The sequence below is a fragment of the Rhinopithecus roxellana genome, chromosome 12, assembly GCF_007565055.1.
Source record: "Rhinopithecus roxellana isolate Shanxi Qingling chromosome 12, ASM756505v1, whole genome shotgun sequence".
Taxonomy (NCBI): domain Eukaryota; kingdom Metazoa; phylum Chordata; class Mammalia; order Primates; family Cercopithecidae; genus Rhinopithecus; species Rhinopithecus roxellana.
Window position 1 is genome coordinate 70,732,181 of NC_044560.1, and position 20,438 is coordinate 70,752,618.

General features: G+C 36.0%; 1 protein-coding gene across 2 annotated transcripts in view; it reads left to right on the plus strand.

The window, feature by feature from the left end:
• The window catches only part of PKN2 (protein kinase N2), a 163,687-nt gene that overhangs the window by 63,520 nt on the left and 79,729 nt on the right, over positions 1–20,438 (plus strand). For both annotated transcript variants that reach the window (XM_010360798.2, XM_030941799.1), the window contains exon 2: positions 8,079–8,379. In XM_010360798.2, the coding sequence (XP_010359100.1) occupies positions 8,079–8,379 (301 nt within the window). The remainder of the gene's footprint in view (positions 1–8,078; positions 8,380–20,438) is intronic.

The window sequence follows — 20,438 nt, forward strand, 5'->3', positions numbered from 1 at the left end:
TCCATGCTGTTTTCCATAATGGCTGTACATGCCCACCAGCAGTGTATAAGGGTTCCCTTTATCCATACCCTCATCAACACCTGCTATCTTTTGATTTTTTTGAGAGTACCTATTCTAACTAGAGTGAGGTGATATCGTTTTGACTTGTATTTTTTGATGATTAGTGATGTTGAACATTTTTTCATATACCTGTGGGCTGTTTGTATGTTCTTTTTTGGAGAAATGTCTAGCAGGCCTTTTGCCCATTTTTTGATCAGGTTATTTGTTTGTTACTGAGTGCTTGAGGTCTTTATATTTGGGTATTAACCCTTTATCAGTTGTGTAGTTTGTAAATGTATTCTTCCAATCTGTGACTGGCATCCTTGCTCTGTTGATTGTCACCTTAATTATGCAGAAGATTTTTAGTTCGATACAATTCCATTTGTCTGTACAGGTTAAGTAAGTATCCTGTATCTGAAATGCTTACAACCAGAGGATTTTGGATTTTGGATTTTTTCTCAGGTTCTGGAATATTTGCATTATAATTACTGGTTGAGCATTCCAAATTGAAATATTGAAAATTCAAAATGTTCCAATAAGCATTTAGTTTGAGTATCATGTTGGCAATCAAAAGGTTTCATGACTCACGCCTATAATCCTAACAATTTGCGGAGGTTAAGGCAGGAGGATCACTTGATGCCATCAGTTCAAGGCCAGCCTGGGCAACGTAGCAAGACCCTGTCTTTACAAAAAATAAAAATTAGCTAGGCATAGTGGAGCACACCTGTAGTCTTAGCTACTTGGAGGCTAAGGTGGGAGGATCACTTGAGTCCAATATTTCAAGGTTGCTAATGAGCAATGGTTGTACCACTGCACTCCAGCCTGGGTAACAGAGTGAGACCATATCTTTAAAAAAAAAAAAAAAGATTTTGGAGCATTTTAGAGTTTTGGATTTAGAATGCTCAAACTGTTTTTGCTTTTGTTGCCCGTGCATTTCAGGTTTTGTGCAAAATATACTTGCCTAGACCAGTGACATGGAGCTTTCCTCTATATTTCCCCCATGTTTTCTTCTTGTGATTTTGTAGTTCGGGGTCTTAACATTTAAGTCTTTAATCCATTTTGAGTTGAGTTTTGCCTGTGGTGAGAGGTAAGAATCTAATTTCATTCTTCTGATGTGGATATCCAGTTTTCCCAATACCACTTACTGCACTTTCCCCATTGAGTGTACTTGGCACCTTTGTCAAGAATGAATAAACTGTAGATGTATGGATTTATTTCTGGGCTGTCTTCTGTTCCATTGATCTCTGTGTCTTTTTTATACCAGTACCTTGCTGTTTTGATTACTATAGCTATGTAGTGTGTTTTGAAGTCAAGGAGTATGATGCCTCCAGCTTTGTTCTTTTTGCTCTGCATTGCTTTAGCTGTTTATGGTCTCTAGCTGTCTTTCTTTATGGTTAGGTGATTTTCTCTAGTAATGTGTTTTGATGGTTTGCCTGTTATTTTTGGTGTATTTCTTATAGGTTTTTACTTTGCAGTTATCATGAAGCTCATGAAAAAAAAATCTTGCCGGGCGCGGTGGCTCAAGCCTGTAATCCCAGCACTTTGGGAGGCCGAGACGGGCGGATCACTAGGTCAGGAGATCAAGACCATCCTGGCTAACATGGTGAAACCCCGTCTCTACTAAAAATACAAAAAACTAGCCGGGCGACCTGGCGGGTGCCTGTAGTCCCAGCTACTCGGGAGGCTGAGGCAGGAGAATGGCGTGAACCCGGGAGGCGGAGCTTGCAGTGAGCTGAGATCCGGCCACTGCACTCCAGCCCGGGCGACGGAGCAAGACTCCGTCTCAAAAAAAAAAAAAAAAGAAAAAAATCTTAAAATGAGACATTTTAAACTGATAGCAACCCAACTTTGATTATAAAGATAGGAAAAGAAATAAAAAACAAGCTCTACATTTTAACTCCATTTTCTCCCACATTTGTAATTTTTGATGTCCCATTTTACATCTTAAATTGCCCATCTCTTGGCAAATTAAAATAGTTACTATTTTAATAGTTTTGTCTTCAGCCTTCATAATTAAAGATGTAAGTGGTTTATGTACCACATTTATAGTATTACAGTATTCTGTCTTCCAGTATACTTACTAGTGAGTTTTATACCTTTAAGATGTTTTCTTGTTACACGTCAGAGTCCCTTTCTTCATTTGAATAACTGTTTTTAGCATTTTTTGTTTGCTTGTATGTTTGAGACAGGGTCTCATTCTGTCCTTCAGGCTAGAGGGCAGTGTGCGATCATGGCTCACTGCAGTCTTGATCTCCTGGACTTGAATGATCCTCCATCCCAGCCTCCCAAGTATCTGGAACTACAGCCACATGCCACCACAGCCAGCTGATTTTTTAATTTTCATTTTTAGTAGAGTCAAAGTCTTGATATGCCACCCAAGGCCTTGAGCTCCTGAGCTCAAGCAGTCCTTCCACCTTGGCCACTCAAAGTGCTGAGATTACAGGTGTGAACCATTGTTCCTGGCCTTTTTTTTTTTTTTTTTTTTTTTTTTGACATTTCTTGTAAGACATATCTGATGATGATAAATTCTCTTAGCTTTCATTTGTCTGGCAAAGTCTTTATCTCTGCTTTATTTCTAAAGGATAGCTGTCCTGGGTACAGTATTCTTGGTTGACATCCCACCCCCGCCCCCTCACCCCCAACCTTTCCTTTTCTTTAGCAATTTGAATATATCATCTTACTCATCCTGACTTACAAGGTTTCTACTGAGAAATCTATTGCTAGACAGATTGGAACTTCCGTATATGTTACTTGCCTCTTTTGTTGCTTTCAAAATCTTTTTGTCTTTGATCTTTGAGAATTTGATTATAGTATTTCTTGGGGTAGCCTTATTTGGGTTGTGTCTCGTTGGTAACTTTTGACCTTTCTATACCTGGATATTTGTATCTTTCTCCAGTGTTGGGAAGTTTTGTGTTAGTATCTCTTTGAATAAGCTTTCTACCCCTTTGTCATTCTCAATTCCCTCTTGAAGCCCAGTAACCCAAATATTTGCTCTTTTGATGCTGTCGCATGGTTCTGTAAACTTTCTTCATTCCCTTTTACCCTTTTTAAAATTGTTTCTCCTCCAGCTATGTGTTTTCAAACAGCTTGTCTTCAAGCTCAGATTTTTCTATTTGATAGATTCTGCTGTTGATATTCTCTATTGCATTCTTCATTTTGTTCATTGTATTTTTCAGCTCCAGGATTTCAGTTTGTTTAATCTCTCAAGTTTCTCTGATAAATCACTGAATTCTTCCCCTGTGCTTTATTGAAGTTCATTGAGTTTCCTTGAAACAGCTATTTTGAATTCTCTGAGACATCACACATCTCCATCACTTGAGGGTTGTTTCCTGGTGCCTTATTTTGTTTGTTTCATGAAATGGTGGTTCCTAAATACTTTCTTAAAATTTTGCTTTGAGACAGAGTCTCACTCACTTTGTTGCCTAGGCTCGAGTGCAGTGGAGCAATCTTGGCTCACTGCAGCCTCTGCGTCCCAGGTTCAAGCGGTTCTCCAACCTCAGCCTCCTGAGTAGCTGAGATTACAGGCATGTACTACCACTGCTGGCTAATTTTTATATTTTTAGTAGAGATAGGGTTTTACCATGTTGGACAGACTGGTCTTAAACTCCTGACCTCAGGTGATCCACCCACCTCAGCCTCCCAGTTGTTGGCGTGAGCCACTGTGCCCAATCCCTGAGTATTCTTCATGCCTTTGGCCTGCCACAACATCTGAACATTGAGGGATTAGCTGTTTATTCCCTGTTCACAGTCTGGTGGTGGTTTGTTCCTGTTATTCCAGAAATTCTAAGCAGGGCAATTATTGTGTTCTCCGAGCTCTTGGCCACTATCACTGTTTCAGCACTAGATGGCACCGTAAGCCCAGGTTTGCAGTGAATTCACAGTTGGTTTGTGTTCTGGCCCAGATCAACTAGGGGAGAGACTGGAAGGTAGTTTGTCTCTCTGGGTGTGTGAGTTTCCATCTGGGGCCAGGACACGTTAGGCACTGTGTCACTCTGCTCAGTGCTTGGGCCTCACCATGGCATGCTCCAAAGCAACATTGTGTATCTGTTCCCTTCTCCTCCTTTCAAGCATCAGTGTCTCCACACTGTGCTGCCTGGGGTTGAGGGAAGAGGTGGAGCAGGCAGTATTGTGGCCAGATGGCCACTGTAATGCTAGGTCACACCCAAAAACCACAGCTGCCAAGACAAGCACAGCACAGGGGTATGCTCAAGACCCATGCAACTATGGCCTGCCTGCTGCTGTGGTTTATTTGTGGCTCAAGGCCACCGCAGACATAGTGATGTAGCCCAGTGTCCATTCCACTGAGACCATGTCTCTCTGCCTGACACTGAAGTGAGTTCAGAGGCACGGTCTTTGGTTGCCAGCTTGGGGTCAGTGGGACATCAGATTTTGCCCAGTGTGGAGTTTTACCATGGCAGGCTTGTCACCAAGTCAAGATCAAAGTCCTGCTTTTATATCCCTCTTTTTCCCCCAGTAGATGGAGTCAGTCTCCAAGCTGTGCTGCCTAGGGTTGGAAGAAGGATAATGGGGTCCCAATCCTGCCACCAGGACTACTACATCCCCGGGGCACCAACCAGGCCCATACCACTATAGCCTTCCTGCTGCTGAAGTTCACTCATGGCCTGAGGCTACTGTAGATGCCAGGACACAAGTCTGTCACACTAAGGCCACAGGTTTCCACATAGTGGCAGGATGGGTCCTTGTCTGAGTACCTTGGTCTGCGGTTAAGGGCCATGGGGTTCTGCCTGGTGTTGGGTTTTACCACGGTAGGCCCGGTACTGAGCTACAAGTCAAAAGTCCTGCAGTCACTTCCTCTCCTTACCACAAGTGGGCTGTGTCTCTCTCTGTGTGCTGTGCTTATAGTTGGGGGAGAGGTGATTCAGGCATTGCACCTCTGTCTTTCCTCCCCTCTTCAGTTGATCTTTTCTTAGTAATGCTAAAGCCAGATACAGTCATCTCTGGTCTGGTTCCTTGGCTCTTGTGAAGTTACTTTAATGCATAGATCACGTTCAAATTGATGTTTCTGTGGGGAGTCAGTCACTTGAGAGTCTTATTCTGCCATCTTGACTCTGCCTCTTCTCCAAATTCTATTTATCAGATAGAGGAAAGCATGAGTTCCTCAGCAGTGACAGGTTTTCCTTAATTCTAAAGGGAGACTATTAACTAACATAATGGACAAGTCATTAAAAAACAAACAAAAAATAATCTGGCAAGCATAAGCCCTGCCCTCAAATTGCTCATAGTCTTTGAAGAGTGATCAGATAAAAAAGGGGGTAATTGTTTCAATAAGATACACAATATCAGAGCACACAAAGGAGGCATTCAACTAAATTCTAAAGAAAGGCATTGGAGGGGAAATTGTTTCCCAGGGAGAGTTGTTCTTGATCTTTGAAACAAAGTAAAAGTTAACAGGGCCAAGAAGAGACTTGAAAGAGATAAACTGAAGGAGAAAGGAGAGGTGGTGCATACCAAAGGTGCAGCATGCTTAGTGGCTGAGCCAAGAGAGATGATTTCTTGAAGTAAAGTTTTATAATTTGATACAATTGCAGTTTAAGGAACAAAGTGCAAAGAAATGGCAGTTGAAGTAGGCAGTAAAGGAAACTGTTAGGTATTTCTTCTGGCCTATGAGAAATAAGGAATAATTTCCTGAGATACTAAGAGTATCATGAACAAAGAAATTTTGCAGACCTCTGGCTTTGTAGGTAATATTAAAGAACAAATCTGTGAAAGCGGTTCATAAAGTGTTTTCTGATGATTGTGTAAGGATTGAAACAAAAATATTTGGAGGAATGGAACTGGCTTAACCTATTTTTTTATCTAAGCATTTTTTGCCTCAGTCCACTTTACCTGACAATAGGAACTAGACAATAGGAATTTGGGATTTTATTCTTTGACAATAGATATGTGCTAGTGTTTTTGACAACTAGCCAAGGGTAGACACTTAAACTTTGGAAGCCAAATGGATCGTAGGACTTATATTCCATTATAAATACTGAAAAATCTAGACAGTATTTTGGCTCAGGTAGAAGATCATTGTTTATCTGTAGAGTGACAGGTCAGAAATATAATTTCTAACAGGTGCACATTACCTATTTTAGGAATTCTTAACCTAGGATCCATGGAACCTGGTAATTATATATAACAACATTAAATTTTCTTTGTACTGTTTTTTGTTGGAGTTACAAAGGAATTCTTAGCTAGAAACAGGCGGGGCATGTGATTCATGCCTGTAAACCCAGCACTTTGGGAGGTCAAGGTGGGAGGATCACTTAGGCCAGGAGTTTGAGATCAGCCTGGACAACATGGCAAAATCCCATCTCTACCAAAAATTAAAAAAGAGAGAGAGAGAGAGAGAGAGAGAGAGATTTATAGAAATCAACTAATCAACTACTTCATATTTTGCATAATACACCTGCAGGCATAAGGTAAATTGATATGAAAACGAAGACTAGATCCCATATCACCCATTGGCTCACCTTTTTCACTATTTTGCATGATACATAATTTTTAGAAATTAAGAATGAATGTAGAAAGTATTCGCATCAACTTATTTATATGGGTATAAGGAATTCTCAAAAAATTAAAGAATATCTTTGAATTAATGAAGTCTGTGATTCAAGGTACAAAAAGGCTGCAGTATTTCTTTTTCTTTTCTATGTCCTTCATAACTCAAGTACGTTCCCCAGAGGTAACCATTATCTGTGGTTTCTTGTGTTTCAGAATTTAAACATTTTAAATCCAATGGTATTATAGTAATAGACTTTGAAACAGTAAATGATATAGAAATAGCTAGAACATAACTTTGGTTGTTGTAAATGTAGATTAGCTGTGCTTAACTAATTGGATTTTCATTTTAAAGTGACTGTGCTGTGTATTGTCTTAGCTTCCATCAATAGAACACAGTTTAGAGGTGTTCTCAAGTAGTGATGCTTTTGTAGTGAGTCAACCAAATTACCAATTGATGTACTTTGTCTTGAAATAGACAGTTGGCCGTTCATATCTGTGGATTCTTCATCTGCAGATTCAACCATTTGCAGATTAAAAGTATTAGGGAAAAATAACAAATTAACTAAAAATAATACAAATAATACAGCATAGCAACTATTTACTTACCACTTGTATTGTGTATTATAAATAATTAGAGAGTAAAGTATGGGGTGTGTATTTAGATTATATGCAAATACTAAACCATTTTATATAAGTGATTTGGGCATCTTTAGATTGTGGTATATAGTGGGATCCTGGAACCAGCCTTCCACACATACCAAATAACAACTGTATAAATGGAGCTCTGAATATAGTTTTTCCAAGCCCTAGTACATTTAATTTATTAACTAAAAAGTGGTCATAAGGGTATCTATTTTGCCAGTATTATTTTTAAGAAGTTTCTTACAGAAGATAAAATTACTCACGTATTGAATTTTTTTATTTGTATAAATTTAAGGGATACAAGTGCAGTTTTGTTACATGAATATATTGTGTAGTGATGAAGTCTGAGCTTTTAGTGTTTACCTATAGAATTTAATAATACTTTTTATTTATTAAGTGACTACAGTGGTCCAGTACTTGTATTTAGAACTTCATTTACAATATTTGTGAATTATCACAATATCTCTAAAAGGTGGCCACTATTATTATTTAGATTTTGTAGACTATTAAAACTGAGTATTTGAAAAGTTAAGTAACTTGCCCAAGGTTCACAGTGTAGGGGTTGGGATCTAACCTGGGTTCCTAAGATACCAAAATCCGCTATCTTTACACAGCCTTTGTGTGTAGATGTGTTGTGTTCACTTTATTTTAGTATAAATCTATTTGTCAAGTAATGCTATTTAGTGAGTGGCCAGTGAGTTCTTGAATTTATTATTTTGTGTGGTTATAATAAAAGTCAATAAGTAGTTGGTCTGTTGCTTATTAAGGAGATAAATATAGTTAAATGTAATGTAATCAAGAAAGACTCTCTTAGGCTGAAAACACTGCATATTTACTGAGCAGCCAACTCTCCTAAACTCCCACATTTGTATGTTTATTTTTTTCTGTAGGGGGATTCCCGAAGTCTTCCATTTTCTGAGAATGTGAGTGCTGTTCAAAAATTAGACTTTTCAGATACAGTGGTGCAACAGAAATTGGATGATATCAAGGATCGAATTAAGAGAGAAATAAGGAAAGAACTGAAAATCAAAGAAGGAGCTGAAAATCTGAGGAAAGTCACAACAGATAAAAAAAGTTTGGCTTACGTAGACAACATTTTGAAAAAATCAAATAAAAAATTAGAAGAACTTCATCACAAGCTACAGGAATTAAATGCACATATTGTTGTATCAGATCCAGAAGATATTACAGGTATAGTAATGCTTTATTTGATGTTTATATGGTATATTTAAAAAAATGTATCTTTTTAGAAAATAGTAAGTTTTGGTACATGAATAGTTTTTAGCTTTTCTGAAAGTACACAGACTTTTCTCTTTTGGTTAAGGTCTTATTTATATTCTGTTCAGAAGGGCAGAAGTTGATAGGTATGGAAATTGAAATGTTTAGTTAGAATTTAATAACCCTAATGTATTCTCTCTTACTCTCTGTTGGTAGGACATTACTTAGAATGAGTCTCCAGTATTAATGTTTTGTATTGAGTCAATCACATGCTCTTACCTGATTTATCCTGTAATCAACAGCACAAGTTTGCCAGCTGACTTAAAGTTAAAACTGTGTTCTTTGAACAAGAGATGGTTTTATTCTTTGCAGATGTAATTAATCAGACCTATGGCCTTCATTCTTTGTGCTCTAAGCAACTGAATTAACAACTAAACTACTAGGCATGGTGTTCAAAAAAAAAACACTATATATGTTCACAAAGAAAAACAATAGAAAAAACTGTTACACATTACTTTTATTTTCTTTAAGTATAGAAAATAAAAGGGAAAATATAACCTATGATTTCAATGTAAAAACATAATTTTTAAACAATAGAATTAATATTTATGTTGGAATTTTTTTAATGGTACAGAAAGTAAAAATTAAAAAACCACCTCTTTCTTTCTTAGACTGTCTCCTTAAAGGTAACATTACTTTTTGTTGTATATCCTTCCAGGTAAAAAAAATTCTATGTTTGTGCCAATATTCACCCATCAGTATGTATAGTCTTTCTTTAACTTTTTATACAAAAACTTATGTAAGATACATTTGGTCTTATCCTTGCAATAATAATTGCAAGGATATTTGCATTTGGTTCAAGGTCTCAAGACATTATCAATCTCTATAACTGTCAAATTTTTTGTTTGCAAAGAAAAAGAGTATGAGAGTGTATAGAGTAATATAGCTATAGCATGGTAGAAAATTTAGAAGAACCTGTGTGATTAGCTAATAAATAATAGATGTAAGTAATTTTGATTTTGATTAAGAAAATACATAAATTTGGCTAAGAACCTTAAATATTTACCATCTCAAAAGTTGCAGAAAACGCTACTGATATTTAGTGTTCTTGTTAAAACTTGGTTTTCGACATCACTTTCAACATCTGGGTTTTAGGGCTCTTGTTAGGAGGCTGTCTATGTAGAGATTTCAACCTTGTAAGAATAATTGAAACTTTAAAATTAAAGAAGTAATAGGAAACCCACCTTCTAATTTTAGATTGAAATAATCCCAAAGATGTAAATTAATTTTTTCAGAATCACCAATCTAGTTAAAAAGAACCCTTCAGCTCTTCATCTAGTATCCTTACACACTCAATAATTATGTTAATAAATGGAAATAATGTATTACGAAAATGCTGTTTTTAGTAATATATAAACTTAGAAATAGCCTGTTCCATAGAACTCTGCCAAACTCTACGTTGTTTTTTTTTTTTGTTTTTTTGTTTTTTTGTTTTTTTTGCCTGTTACATCTTTAAGAGCAGTCTAAAATAAGAAACAGCACTGGAGCTTTAAACTCTGTTTATTTAGAGAAATTTTCCTCCTCACAGAATACTGATAACTACCTTGTGATTCACTGGAATATAGAAGAGTTTTATCAACACGAGGAGCCCATTTGGTTTCCCCATTCCTTTTGTAAAAGTTAACTTTACTGTGGCCGGGCACAGTGGCTCATGCCTGTAATCCTAGCACTTTGGGAAGCCAAGGCAGGCAGATCACTTGAGGCCAGGAGTTCAAGACTAGCCAGGCCAACATGGTGAAACCCTGTCTCTACTAAAAATACAAAAATTAGTTGACGTGGTGGCGTGTGCCTGTAGTTCCAGCTACTCAGGAGGCTGAGGCCTGAAAATTTCTTGAACCCAGGAAGCAGAGGTTGTGTTGAGCCAAGATCGTGCCACTGCACTCCAGCCTGGGCAACAGAGAGCAATTCTGTCTCAAAAAAAAAAAAAAAAAAAAAAGTTTATTGAAGTATAAATTACATATGACAAAATGCACATATTTTAAGTACATGATTTAATGATTTTTAATAAATGTGTGTGTGCACCCAGCTAACCATCTCTACAATCGATCCAGAATATTTTCATCTCTTCAGTGGTTCTCATATATTCCTTCCCAGCTAAACCATGATCCCCAACCCTGGCCATAGGAACCCACTGATCCATCTTCTATCACTTTAGATTGAATTTGTCTTTCCTCGTGTTTTATATAAAGAAATTACCTCCTTTAAGTCCTATCAAATTCCTGATCACCCTTAAAAACCAATTTTTAGGTGTTACTATAAAACCTTCCATGACATTTTCTGCTCTGTCTTCTCTGTGCTACTTTATCCATTCATTGTGGCATTGTAACATATTTCTGTACATGTTTATATCACTTACTAAACTGTCTTCTCCTTGAGGGGAGGGACATGTGTTCACTCATCTATTTTAAAGACTTATTACAGAAACTGAAACATAGTAGGTGTTCACTTGTGAATATTATATCTCAGAAAAACACCCAGCAAATCCACATCTTATATTAGTCTTTAGAATTAGTATCAAAGCCTAATTATTATGACACTTGAAACATTAAATAACTTAGAAAACAAAGACTTAAGCCAGAAACTTATTATACTGACCATTTTTAATACTGACATTTCAGATAATTGGAGGGCAGATGATATATGAAATACAACTTTATACTGTGACTTCTTAATACTTCAGTTTGTTTAGACTTGATGAGTTCGTCAGATTTTTATTTTATTTAAAAAAATTCTGTTTGCAAATGGCACATTTACACAACTTGGTAATAAGTTATTTTTTCTTTTTCCCGCTTTACTAACTTAACAACATAAAAAGCAACAATCACAACATAGAGGATTAAAATTAATGTCATTAATTTTAGGCCAGTTTGCCATAAAATTTTAGATGTTTTACCTTGCACACTAAGGTAAACTTATTTTAGATTAGGTCTGGCAAGAAGATTCAAGGACATTGTGCTTTGCTTTCAGTTCTGAAAGGTATGAGTGGATTTATAACAGAAGTGTTTGACTAATTCCTGTTGTGGGTACATAAGCTTAGTAAGCAGAACAAATGACTGAAGGAAAGAGGGACAGAATTTAAATCTGCATTGTATAAATCATTACTAAGTGGTTAGGGGACTTGTTCTATTTTTTTTTTTTTTTTTTTTTTTTTTTTTTTTTTTAGATGGAGTCTCCCTGTGTCACCAGGCTAGAGTGCAGTGGTGCAATCTCGGCTCACTGCAACCTCCGCCTCCCGCCTTCAAGTGATCCTGCTGCCTCAGCCTCCCAAGTAGCTGGTACTACAGGCTCCACGCCACCACCCCCAGCTAATTTTTGTATTTTTAGTAGAGGCAGGGTTTCATCATGTTGGCCAGGATAGTCTTGATCTCTTGACCTTGTGATTCGCCCACCTTGGCTTCCCAAAGTGCTGGGATTACAGGCGTGAGCCATCCTGCCTGGCCAGGGACTTGTTCTTAATTCACCTCTGTAATAATGATCTCTTTGAATCTTTAGTTTATTGTTTGTAAAATAAGGATTTTTATCAGGTGAACTTTTAAACTATAAAACTCTGAAATATTCCTTATTGTAATGTTAAGGTCTGATTGTTTGAGAAACTTATTTGTATAATAAATGTATTCATTCTTAATAGTAGTAGGTAATGAATTATTTATTTTCTCATCATGCCCATGATACTCTGAGCTTCTTGTTCATCTTCTATATACTTTAAAGATGATCATATGATTTTTGCCCATAAGATTATCCCCATAGGAGCAGAAAAATCATTTAAGAAAATTCAGCATTGTTTCATGATAAAAAATTCTGTGAACAAATTAGGTATAGAAGAAATGTTTCTCAACACAAGAAAGTCTATATATGACAAGCCCACAATTAACATTGTACTTAATGGTGAAAAGCTGAAAGCTTTTCTTCTAAGATCAGAACAAGATCAGGATGCCCACTCTCAACACTTCTTTTCAGCATAGTCTCTAACCCCTAGCTAGAGCACTTAGGCAAGAAAAAGAAATAAAAGATATACAAATAGGAAAGGAAGAAGTGAAATTGTCTGTTTGCGAACAACACAATCTTACATATATGTATAAAATTCTAAAGACTCCACCATAAATCTGTTAGAACTAATAAAGGAATTCAGTCAAGTTACAGGATACAAAATCAGCATACAAAAGTCAGTATCATTTCTATATACTAACTATATAATATCAGAACAAAATTAAGAAAACAATCTCATTAATAGCATAAAACATATCTAGTAAATTTAACCAAGAATTGAAAGATCTCTGTATAGAAAACTATAAAACATTGATGAAAGAAATTGAAGATGGTACAAATAAATGGAAAAATCTCCTGTGTTCATGAATTGGAAGAATTAATATTGTTAAAATATCCAGACTACCCAATGTGATCTACAGATTCAAGGTAATTCGTATCAAAATCCCAACATCATTCTTCACAGGACTAGAAAAAAAAATCCTAAAATTTGTATGGAATCAGAAAAGACTCTGCACCGTCTTGAGCAAAAAGAACAAAACTAGAAGCATCACATTACCAAATTGCAAAATATTACAAAGCTATAGTAATCCAAACAACATGATAATGACATAAAAAATAGACTCATTAACCAATGGAATAGAAAAGAGAGCCCAGAAATAAACCCACACAATTCAAGTCAATTGATTTTTGACAAATCTGCCAAGAACACATGGTGGGGACTCGACAGTCTTCAATAAATGGTGTTGGGAAGACTGGATATCCACCTGCAGAAGAATGAAAATGGACCTTTATCTTACCCTTATACATAATACCTTTATATCTTATACCTTTAAACCTTATACCTTTATACCTTATACCTTTATCTTACCTGATACATTTATAAGACTTAAATGTCGGTCATTAAACTATAAAACTGCTAGAAGAAAATATAGAGGGTAAACTCTTTGACATTGATCAAGGCAGTGATTTCTTAAAAGCAGAGGCAACCAAAGCAAAAACAGATAAATGGGTTTGCATCAAACTGGATACTTCTGCACAGCAAAGGAAACAACAGAGTGAAGAGACAACCCAAAGAATAGGAGAAAATATTTATAAATTGTATATTGGATAAGGGGTCAATAAGGAACTCAGACTACTGAATTCAAGGAAAAGAAATAATCTTATTTTAAAAATGGGCAAAGGACCTGAGTAGACATTTATCAAAAGAAGTCATACAAATGGCCAACAGATAATATGAAAAAATGATCAGTATCTGTAGCCATCAGAGAAATGCAAATTAAAACCACCATGAGATACCCCCTCATACCTATTAGATTGGCTATTGTCAAAAAAATTGAAGATAAGTGTTGGCAAGGATATGGAGAAAAGGAAGCCTGGTGCATTGTTGGTGGTATTGTAAAATTAGTATGGCCACTTGGGAAGACAGTGTGGAGGTTTCTGAGAAAACTAAAAATAGGATTATTATGTAATCCAGCAATTCCTCTTCTGGGTATATATTTAAAGAAATTGAAATCAGCATGTCGAAGAGATGTCTGCCCTCCTGTGTTCATTCCAGCATTATATAGCCAAGATATCCAAACAACTGAAGTGCCCATCAACAGATAAATGTATTTTTAAGACATGGTATATAAACACAGTGCAATACTATTCAGCCTTAAAGATGTAGGAAATTCTGCCATTTGCAACATGAATGAACTTAGAGGACCTTATGCTAAATGAAATAAACCAGACACAGAAAGACAAATAGCTGATGATCTCACTTATGTGTGAAATCTTAAAAAGACCAACTCATCGAAGTAGAAGAGAATGCTGATTACCAGAGGCTTGAGCTGGGGAGGGGGAGGATGGGTAAATGGGAAAGAGGAAGATGTTGGTCACAGGTTAAAAAGTTTTAGACAGGAGGAATAAGTTGTGGTGATCTATTACACAGCATGGTGTCTATAGTTAATAGCGATGTATTGTATACTTCAAAATAGCTAAAAGAAAGGTTATTAAATCTCACTGTGAATAAATAAATATTTGAGGTGATAGATACCTTAGCCTAGTTTGATCATTCTACAATGTATAAATGTAATGAAACATCACATTGTACCCCATAAATACGTAATTTGTTGATTAGAAATAAAAATTGTTTAAAGGGGTATTGTTGTCATCATATGTGGAAATTACAGTGATGGTTAGCTGAGGCTAAATGTACCTTATGAAAAAAGATTACTCATCTCTGTAAAATGGAGTGGTAATCTAAGCCTTAGTTGGAACCTAACACTCTTTTGGGAAAGAGCCAGTTTCCTGAATCTTGGTTTCTTTAGGTATATAATCACTGAAGAAGACTATAAGAACATTTTTTTATGTTTTATTAAGTATATATAATAATGTGGGTAGCGTATAGTCTCTGTTTTCATCTCAGTTTTCTTGTGCCATTCTTATATTTTCAAACCCCACCAAGCTTAAATTGGTTTCTACTTATTTGGTTAATGTTTTCTTTAATATTTGAAATATTCAGAAGGGAAATACTAATTTAGTAATATAATATACCTAATATTATATTGGGATTTTGTGGGGTTAATCTTAGCAAATTCTTCTAAAATTCCTAAAATATATCTGTATTGAGGGAACTTTGTTCATGACTAAAGAATAGTTTATGGTCTTGGATGAATAGAAATGAAGATTTAATTTTCTTTTTATCTGTTGCCCTGCCCATTTCAATAGTGTGATCATTAGTAAGTTGCTCTTTTCAACTCCTGGATTTCTTTCCTCATCTTTAAAATCTTGAGATTAAATGTATAGATTCCCTAATACTTGAATTCTTTTTATGATGTATTTTCTAAAACAGTTAATATGTAGTAAAATTGTATATATATTTTTAGTATACCTCTCCATGAATTCTAAGATAAATTCATCTAACTGCCACCACATTCAGAAAAAGGAATACTTCCAATGCCCTATAAATCTCCCTCATGTTCTTTATTTTTTTATTTTTTTTTTTTTTTTGAGACGGAGTCTCGCTCTGTCGCCCAGGCTGGAGTGCAGTGGCCGGATCTCAGCTCACTGCAAGCTCCGCCTCTCAGGTTTATGCCATTCTCCTGCCTCAGCCTCCCGAGTAGCGTGGACTACAGGCGCCCGCCACCTCGCCCGGCTAGTTTTTTGTATTTTTTTAGTAGAGACGGGGTTTCACCATGTTAGCCAGGATGGTCTTGATCTCCTGACCTCATGATCCGCCCGCCTGGGCCTCCCAAAGTGCTGGGATTACAGGCTTGAGCCACCGCGCCCAGCCATGTTCTTTCTTTATAGTCACACCCTTCCTCACCTCTGTATGCCCTGACAACCACTGATCTGTTCTGTCACTATAGTTCTCTTTTGAAGAATGTCATGTACATAGAATTATAAAGTATATAAGTTTCTGAGACTTCTTTCCCTCCGCATATTGCCTTTGAGACTCCTTCAAGTTGTTGTGTGTATCAGTAGTTCATTTTTTTTTATTCCTGAGCAATAGTTGATTGTATAAATGTACTATAATTTATCCATTCACAAAGAACATTAGGGTGGTTTTCCAATTTTTGGCAATTATCAGTAAAGCTGCTATAAATATTCATGTACAGGTTTTTGTGTGAATAAAGTTTTTGGTTCACTGTAGTAAATACTGAAGAGTAGGATTGCTGAGTCATATGGAAGCCTATGTTTATCATTGTAAGAAGATGGCTGGGCACAGTGGCTCATGTCTAAAATCTCAGCACTTTGGGAGGTGGAGGTGGGGGAATCATTTGAGCTCAGGAGTTTGAGACCAGCCTGGGCAACATAGTGAGACTTCATCTCCACGAAAAATTTAAAAATTAGTCAAGTATGGTGGTGTGCACCTGTAATCCCAGCTACTTGGGAGGCTGAGGTGGGAGGATTACTTGAGCCTGAGAGTTTGAGGCTACATTGAGCCATGATCGTGCCACTGCACTCCAGCCTGGGCAACAGAGCAAGACCTGGTCTTTAAAAAGAAGGAAATAAACTGCCAAATGTATTCTAGAGTAGTGGTATTTTTCATTCCCACCATCAGTGAATGAGAGTTCTAGTTGTTCCACATTCTCTCCAGCACTTGGTATTATTCATATATTTTTAAACCAGTCTAACAAGTATGTAGTAGTTAATATACATTATTGTCATAGAGGAAATTAAGAAAAATAGAGCAGCACCATCTTAAGGAGAATTTATGAAGGAACAGTGCATGCCCTAGGTACAGAGTTATGTACAGAATGAAGAAGTCTCCTCTAATGATAGGTGCAGTTTTCAAACATTAAGATATTGCAGATAGAGGCAGTTCTGTATTTTTTATACCTAGGTTGCTTGTTTTACCTTAAAAATTATTCTAACTCAATCACGTGAACCCAGGAGGCGGAGGTTGCAGTGAGCCAAGATTGAGCCATTGCACTCCAGCCCAGGCGACAGTGCGAGACTCCATCTCAAAAAAAAAAAAAAAAAAAAAAAAAAATTCTAACTCACAGTGTTACCCCTGCCTATTTTTGTAACATATTAAGAAAGCTTAAACCAGAGGTTGTATTAGTTATAAAATATTTAACCAAAATTAGTTCAGTTGGTGATATATGACAAGGATTATCCCAAGTATATAAAATAGCCAATTAAAATTGAGCATTCATTACAACCTGAGCAGGTTCCAGATGGCTATAAAAGGTAAAGTATCTTTCTTTAAATAAGAAAGTTGGACTTTAGGAGATGTATAAAGTTAACGTAATGGTAACACATGGCAAGATTCTGGAGCAGTTTATTTTTAAAATAGTAACTTAGAGACTTACAGGAGGAAGTATGTTAAGAATATAGATAAATAGTAAGCTAGTGATTTTGTATAATATTGACCTTATTAATTTAGATTTGGCTAAGTTTATTTCAACTATTAATATATTTCCCTTTAATTGTTTAATGCAGTAAACAGTGTTTCATAAGCAGGCATCCTGGCTATACAAGTACCACTTTATGAATATTGGACATAGAGAACCAGCTTGCTATAAAATAAAGACTAAAGGTTATATTATCTGAGATGTCATCTGGCTGCACTGTTAAATTGTTGTGTGGTGTATACCATTTGGAATCTGTCAAGACCTTGGTTTTCTCATTTGTAGAATAAGAGGGACAGACAATATGTACCCTCTCTAGGGTGTTTTGTGAACGCAGTATTTTGATAGCTTGAGGAAAAGCATGAGACATCCAAGGCCATCTAAGTCTGAACATGAAACCCCAGTTGGATGTAAAATAAAGTCTGAGGAGGCTTTCCTGGGTCTGGGAAGTAAAGACTCAAGAATTCAACCATATTCCTAATCTCCAAGACAATCAAGGAATCAGGGTAAGACTAGACCTTAAGTAGTCAGAAGTCCTCTAAGAAGGATCGGGATTGCTCCTGTGTTCTAGAACTCTGTTTCATCTTGTAAGCCAACTGCTCAGTTGTGGTTTTAGAGTAAATACGAAAAGCACCAGAAACAGCAATCTATTGCTCTACACATTTGGGGGGAATCTAACAAATTCAGTATTTACTCGTTATTCTGGCATTGGCAAATCTTATCCTTAAGGAAATTTTAATCATATCCTATTTTCTGGTGACTTCCAAAGCTGTATCTCCAGCTAGGCTGTGTTTTCTGGGCTTCATCTGATAGTTTATAGCCGCCCTTTTGGATTATTACCTGTATGTCCTGTTGGCTTTGCCTCTCATCATGTCTAAAATTGAACTCTTCTTGGACCGCTATCTCTGAATCTTTCTCTGTGTTTTCTGCCCTGTTAGTGGTGTGACCCAGTAATCTATAACTAAAACCTGATTTTTTAAAACCTTTTTCCCCACCTTCAACCTTCATTGTAAGTTTGTAAGTCACCAAGCCTTATAGATTCTACCTCTGATAACAGGACTGAAATCTGTATCTCCTCTCCATCTTTATTGCCACAGGGTACAAGTTCAGTATTTCTTTAATTCAACATAAACACTGCTGTCAGCATTTTTTAAAATCTAGAATTCAGAATCAGTCCTGTTAGTTACTTGATTTAAACTTTTCAGTGGATCTTCATTTGCTACACAGTACAGTACAAATTTGCAGCATGGTAGAGATGCCTTTCAAATGGTCTGGCATCTGCCTCTATTATTTCAACTTTTTCTGCTACTAATCCCAGCTCTAATTTTTTTCTCCTATCCCTATGTTTTCTCTTTTTTACCTCTTTTTTTACCTCTCTATACTTATGCACATGTGTGTGTGTAGATTAGCAGAATCTAGGTAATGGGTATATGGGTGCTCACTGTAAAATTCAACTTTGCAGTATGTTTGAAAATGTTCATATATACACACATACACTCTGGTATATATAGACACACACATATCCATACAGGTACATAGAAGGTGTCCCTTTTATATACACATACGTTATATTTTTACACACATGTACATAAACACACACACACCTGAATCTAACCTCTTTGAGAAGAGGAATTTTGCCACCTGTACACAGGGTTGTTCTTTGCATAATACTTGGCAACATATGATATAACTAGTTCCCTGTATTAAGTTCCCTCTGTCCAAAATAACTTGCATAGTTTGTTTGTCAACTAGATTCTTCAATGACAAATCACCTTTCTATACTATACAATAAACTTAGAATACTTACATGCTGTTGTTGGCCATGTTCTATTTATATCATTTTAGCTTCAATTCCACAAATTAGATCTAAACATTATTGTTCTATATAGTCATTGTTGATTTATAATTACCCACATGCTGACCATTTTCCTTGTTCATGCTTCTCAGACCTACCTTCTAGAATGATCTTTTCTTGTACTTCCTAAAGTACAGTAGATACTTTAGAAAGACGATTTCACCTTTATATACAATTCTAAGTTGACATTTATTTTCTTTCAGCACTTAGAAACTATTATTTCGTGGTTGTCTGGATTCTACTCTTGTTGAGGAAACAGCTGCCAGTCTCATGGTTGAAGCCATGTAGATCGTCTAGTTTCTATTAAGATATCCTTTGTCTTCAGTGTTCTGGACTTAAAGTATAATGGCGTAGATTTCATTTCATTTGATTTGCTTGGGATTTGTTGGGTTTCCTAAATCTGAGATTTATGTATTTCATCAATTATGGGAAATTGTTAGCCTCTGTCCCTTTGATTGTTGTACCTCCTGTTTTCCTTCTACGTAGTTTTTTGGGAACTTTAGATACATATTAATTTCTTCAAATCTATCTCCATTTCTCTAATAGTTTCTTCACCTGTGTATCAAACTTACTCTTTATCAAATATTGTGTTTCTAATTTTGTTATTACATATTTTTTTAATGCTAGAGGTTCTATTTTGTTAATCTTGGTAATTTTGATAGTCTCTTGTCCCAGTTGATACCCCTTGCATTTAGCTTTACATATTTAACATACTTATTTCACAGTCTATATAGGATAAATACAATAAGTGAAATCTTTACAAGGCTAATCCTGTAATTTTTTTCTCATGGTGAATTATTTTCTGATTGAGCTTTGTGATTTGTAATTATGTGCTGGAACTGTCTGTATTAGTGGAATGCAGATTTGCTATATTTTTTAAAAATTTGCCAGTTATTTATTTTGTTGCCACATAATTGAACACCTACACATTTAGAATTGATGCATATTTCTGGTGAATTGAACCTTCTATTATAATGAAATGACTTATCTGTAATCTTTCTGTCTTGAAGTATTTTTTGCCTTAAAGTATCTTTTGTCTGTTATCAATACAGGTTGTGGGTTGAGGTTAGTGATTGTGTAGAATACCTTTCTTCCATTTCCTTACTTTCAACTTTTCTGTATCATGTTTTAGGTATGTTTCTTAAAATAGCATATAGTTGGATTTATTTTATTCATTTGTTTTTACCTAATCTAATAATCTCTTTTACCTGGATCATTTAGCCTATTTAAATGATTGCTATTGTATTTGGGTTTATATTTAGTATCTTATTTTGTGCCTTTAGTGTTTCTTT